We start from the raw sequence: 5,525 nt of genomic DNA, 5'->3' as shown, positions 1-5,525 counted from the left end.
ATAATAAGATTTATAGACTGAACAACAAATAACACTTAAATGTGAACGATAAAGTCGTGGCATGTTCGAATGGTGGTTGAACCCTTTAAGTAAAAGGGTAATGATCAACTTTTGTATCGACTTTTTAATGTTGTGGTGAAAACTACTACGTAAAAGCTTCGAGATTTTTAAGAAATAAACTATGTATATTTCAAAATTTTGATTCACTTGGCATTTTATGTAATATAAATTACTGGAAGCAACTATAATTCCACGGAAAGATGAGGGATGAAAAACAACAAATCCAAAAGATTGTTACTTTCCATTTTGCACCCTTGTAAATTTTGGAAGTATACACAACGTGTTATCATTTTAACACATACAAATTACAATACGTCATCCAAATCTTCATCGTCAATCCTTAATTAACAAGCCATTAAACCAATTAATTTTTAATTCAGCCATATAAAACCAATAAAGTGAGTCGAAAGAGAAGGCCATAGCCTGAAACATAAACATAAACATAAGCAGAGCAATATTATCTGTGTACGAAACAGAGTAGTCGCTTTTCTTTTAAACCCTAAAAAACAGAGTAAACAATCAGTGTGCACTCTTTTCATGGATAATAATCATCATGTAGCTCTAATAAGTTTGATGATCCATGAAGGAATCCATCACCACCTAATTCGATTTAGGCACCAATAATCACAATTAATTTTCAAGAAATATAGGAGCTTTTATAAGCTCAATTTGCCTTTCATGATCGCATTTTGGTTCCATTTTCTGCTATTCCTCTCTACATTCGGCCCCAATCATGCCAACAACCAAGGTTTTTTATCCGTTTTCTCTCTTCTATTTGTGTCATATATATCTTGATTCTTGATTTTACAGTATATTGAAACCCTTATTTCATAAATTAAATAGTACTTCTATATGTATAAGGTGTATGATATTGCTTAATTGTGTGTTTTTTGAGATACCCATTTGATTATATGTGGTTAAACTTTATATGCCCATTTTTCAATTATTAATTTTTCAAAACTATATTAGTTTTCTAGGGTTTTCATTGTATAGTTTTCAAGAATGATATTTGATCTTGTTTGAATTTATTTTTTATCAGGGAATGTAGATGCACATAATAGGAACTTCAGTGATAGTGATACGAATACAACTAGTACTACATATCGGTATATCGAAGAACACAATCTTACAAGTAGCGCGCATTTAGATTTTAATCTCTCTGGGAAATCGAACGATTTTTCAACTCATGATTGTAACGATACTGAAAAGAACTTTAGTCAGGGGACAAGTCCGGTTGAAGAAGTAGTATCAAAAGTTTTAGGTTACTCCGAGTTAGTTTGCAAGCGAGAAATTCAAGATAATGTACAAAACGATGGGACCAATCACACATATCCTAATCTTGACGGATTTAAAAACGTTACCAAACAAGATAATGTATCAAGTGGTGCACCGAGTGGGTTACCGAACATTACCCATAGGCTCGAAGCTGACGGGTCAGAATACAATTACGCGTCTGCATCAAAAGGTGCGAAAGTTGTGGCTCATAATAAGGAAGCAAATGGAGCAAGCAACATTTTGGGTTTGGATCATGATAAGTACCTAAGAAACCCGTGTTCTGTTTTGGATAAATTTGTTATAATCGAGCTTGCAGAAGAGACTTTAGTAGATGCTATAAAGATTGCAAATTTCGAACATCATTCGTCTAATTTTAAGCAGTTTTCATTATCGGGAAGTTTGGTTTTCCCGACTGAAACGTGGGTCCCGATTGGTACATTTGTTGCTGCAAACGTGAGACATCATCAGTACTTTAAGTTGCCCGAACCCAAATGGGCTCGTTACTTAAAGTTGACTATTGATAGTCATTATGGGTCGGAGTTTTACTGCACGATGAATGTAATTGAAGTATATGGTGTAGATGCAATTGAACGTATGCTTGAAGAATTTATCGTGACATCAGAAGAATCAAAAAATGTTAATTCAACAACAAGTCCGTCTGCAGAAACTGCAGGGACCAAAAATGAAAAATTGGATGGTGATAAAAAGAACATGACGGAAGTTGTTGAAGATGGTAAACGGGGTGATGATGACGTGGCGAAAAAACCGTCAACAAAAATTCCCGAAGTTGTTGCAAAAGGTAATGGAAGAATACATGGTGATGCGGTTTTAAAGATTTTGATGCAAAAGGTTAGATTACTTGAAAAGAACTTATCTTTATTAGAGAATTATATTAAAGAATTGAATAAGAGACAAGGAGATGTTATACCTCAACTTGATGCTGCGCTTGCAAAGTATTCGACTGTTGTGGAGGAAATACGATCGGAAATTAAGGAGCTTTTGTTATGGAAGGCCACCATGGTGCGTTGTCTCTTTAAGATTGTTTGATAAAGTTAGACGTGGTGAACTGGGTGGGCCGGTCAGGTGGGATTATGGGTAAAAACTAAAAAGTTCTAAAATTTCTTTTGAATGTTGAAACGGGAATGTGTTTTGTTATAAGTTGACTTTTGATAAAGTGATTACTATGTTCACCTAAAGTTGTTAACTTTTTTCAGGAAAAAGAGATTGCTGAGCTGGAGTCGTGGAAGGCTTTTGCGTCATCCCATCTAGAGTCAATTGTCAAAGAAAAAGCCATGCTCAGGTATATAAACATGAAATACGCGTGAGCATAACGATGAATTAATAGTGCTAGTTGATACTTGAAATGCCTTATTTTTATCATTTATTTCAGTATCTTGTAGTATTTTATATAGCCTTAAGGTTGTGAGTTATCTGTAGAATTAAACCTGTATTTAGTGTCTATAAGTAGTGTTAGCTATATGTTTAGGGTGACTCTTGTAAATTTGAGTTTTGATTAGACGTGGGAAAATGGGTACTTTTATGCCTTGACTGGCATGGGCTGACCCGTAAATGCAGGGGCGAAAATAATATAGGGGCAGGGGGTGGCAGCCGCCCCTAGTGGATTTGCAATTTTTTGTGTAAAAAGTTTGGATTTTCGATTTTGTCCCTTGGGGATTTTTTTTTTTTTTGCCCCAAAGCTTATATATTTTGCCTCAAAGTCTCCATATTTTGCCCTAAAACCTCCTTTTTTTCCCCTTAAAACCTTCATATTTTGCCTAAATACCTTCAAATTTTGCCAAAAAAACCTCCATATTTTGCCCACAAAAAAAATTGCTACGGTTTTTTAAAAAAATTCTTGCTTCCGCCACTGTGTAAATGCTTGTTATTACTTCAATGTACTATGTATGAAATATGATAATAGAAACTTTATTATTAAAATAGTTTAATACCAGAAAAAAAATGTTATATATATAGCGATGTAGCAGATTTTAAAGCATTTTAAAATCTGTCGGGTGACTAATGACCCATTTGACATAAATCATTTTAGCTAAATGAGCCTAAATTTCGACAAGCCAAATAGATCCATTTTTATGTGAAAAAGCTACCCACATTTACTTTTAAATTTTGGATGACTGTTATGTTTTTTTTTTTTTTTTTTTTTTTTTTTTTCCAGATAATTTTAAAGCCTTTATCATTTTTCCTTAACAGTAAACTTATTTTGCAGGCATGCAATTGAGAAAATTGCAAGTGATCAAGAAAATCTGGACAAGGCTGAGCTAACGGTGTTGACTGTGATCGTTTCTTTTGCAATTATTGCCGTATTCAAGATAGTTACAGATCGTATATTTACGTCTCCTTACATCAAAGCATATAGGAATGGTACAAGTTGGAGACTGCTACTCGTTACGTGCGTTGTCACTGCAATTGTTGTTTTGAACTTGTATTAGTTAGCAATATATCACAAATATATGTTTGAGGTTTGAGTCACTTGAACAAACAGAATGTTGTAGAAGTGCAGTATATTCTTGTACGTATTTTAGAGTTTGTTTTAGTTGTATATGTATCTGTTTTAGGTAGAGCACTAACCCAGTTCTAGAAATATACAATAACTAAATGGGATTTGAATGTTTGTCTGTATGGATTTGGGTCATCTGGGATTGTTTTATGTATATATGGTTAGAATATGATGAATGCAGCTCATTTATATTGAATTCCTACCATGGTTGCAAACAGCGGTTGCGGCGGTTTGATGTTTCGAAGAAAAAGGTCTAATAAATGTGACAGTTCAAAAGTCGGGGCAAAGTTGGTTGACATCCGCCAAAAGTCAATTTTTTGTCTAGCCTTGTTCTGGTGTAAACGAAAATTTCGCAGTGGATTTGAAATTTTCAGGCCTAAAATTTTGAATTTCATATTTTACCCCTAAAAAGTATATTTTGCTCAAAAAACTTCATATTTTGTCGAAGGGAAAAGTATATGAAAATGCATTGAACTTTTACTAAATTTCTATTGTACGCATTCAACTTTGAAATCTCCTATTGTATGCATTTAACTTTCTAAATTGTTCTATTGTATGTATTTTAACCTGTTATAATAGGTAACATTCAATTCAATTAGATATTTACATTATTAGTCCCTCATGTTTGTAAATCCTAATTTTATTGGTCCCTTCATCATGTTTGTTAAATCTTCATCTTTCTTCCATTAGAGATTCCAGATTTCCCGGATTTCATCATTTCTAGAATCATTCATCACACGAAATTTCTTACCAGCATCCTAAAATTAAAAATAAAAACCAACAGTCAACAACAAATCAACAAATTATCACAAAAATAATAATATTCACAATAAAATCAAATTAAATATAATTGAACATTGCTTTCTTCAAGTATTTCCATTACTTTCAAGTAAAGAGCCTTAACTTCAGATTCTAGAAGCCGTTCACATTTCTTAAGCCACTGATGTTTCACGTTTCATTTTTGAGAACCCAAATTCAAATCTTTCTCACAAATAATGGCAGTGAATTGTTTAGATGTGTGTGTGAAAATCATCAAAGGTAGCAACACATCTTTAACTAGATCTGGATCTACCACCACCGTAATACCCGCCGCCGCATCCCGCCGCCATAATACCCATGTCCGGCTGAACATTATGTAGTGACCCGAACTTTTCCATGTTTATATATATTAATTGAGATTGATATTTACATGATTAAATGTTTCCAACATGTTAAGCAATCAAACTTGTTAAGACTTGATTAATTGAAATATGTTTCATATAGACAATTGACCACCCAAGTTGACCGGTGATTCACGAACGTTAAAACTTGTAAAAACTATATGATGACATATATATGGATATATATATAGTTAACATGATACTATGATAAGTAAACATATCATTAAGTATATTAACAATGAACTACATATGTAAAAACAAGACTACTAACTTAATGATTTTTAAACGAGACATATATGTAACGATTATCGTTGTAAAGACATTTAATGTATATATATCATATTAAGAGATATTCATACATGATAATATCATGATAATATAATAATTTAAAATCTCATTTGATATTATAAACATTGGGTTAACAACATTTAACAAGACCGTTAACCTAAAGGTTTAAAAACAACACTTACATGTAACGACTAACGATGACTTAACGACTCAGTTAAAATGTATAT

The 5,525-nt window shown here is 32.8% G+C and overlaps 1 protein-coding gene across 1 annotated transcript; it reads left to right on the top strand.

Annotated features, from left to right (window-relative positions):
• The first annotated feature begins 474 nt into the window (after nt 1-474).
• LOC139847959 (SUN domain-containing protein 5-like) lies at nt 475-3,984 on the top strand. Its single transcript, XM_071837690.1, has 4 exons — nt 475-808; nt 1,100-2,355; nt 2,550-2,635; nt 3,560-3,984. The coding sequence occupies exons 1-4, from the start codon at nt 739-741 to the stop codon at nt 3,780-3,782; spliced, it is 1,635 nt and encodes a 544-aa protein (XP_071693791.1). The 5' UTR covers nt 475-738; the 3' UTR covers nt 3,783-3,984.
• Nucleotides 3,985-5,525: the final 1,541 nt, after the last annotated feature.

This window comes from Rutidosis leptorrhynchoides, chromosome 5, assembly GCF_046630445.1.
Source record: "Rutidosis leptorrhynchoides isolate AG116_Rl617_1_P2 chromosome 5, CSIRO_AGI_Rlap_v1, whole genome shotgun sequence".
Lineage (NCBI taxonomy): Eukaryota > Viridiplantae > Streptophyta > Magnoliopsida > Asterales > Asteraceae > Rutidosis > Rutidosis leptorrhynchoides.
The sequence above is the reverse complement of the archived record's forward strand: the minus strand, read 5'-3'. Positions and strand labels throughout refer to the sequence as shown.

Bases quoted from the DNA above. Each gene is read 5' to 3' on its own strand.
- LOC139847959 (XM_071837690.1), top strand. From the start codon at position 739: ATGATCGCATTTTGGTTCCATTTTCTGCTATTCCTCTCTACATTCGGC. The intron at 809-1,099 runs GTTTTTTATCCG...ATTTTTTATCAG, and splicing joins CAATCATGCCAACAACCAAG to GGAATGTAGATGCACATAAT. The intron at 2,356-2,549 runs GTGCGTTGTCTC...AACTTTTTTCAG, and splicing joins TGTTATGGAAGGCCACCATG to GAAAAAGAGATTGCTGAGCT.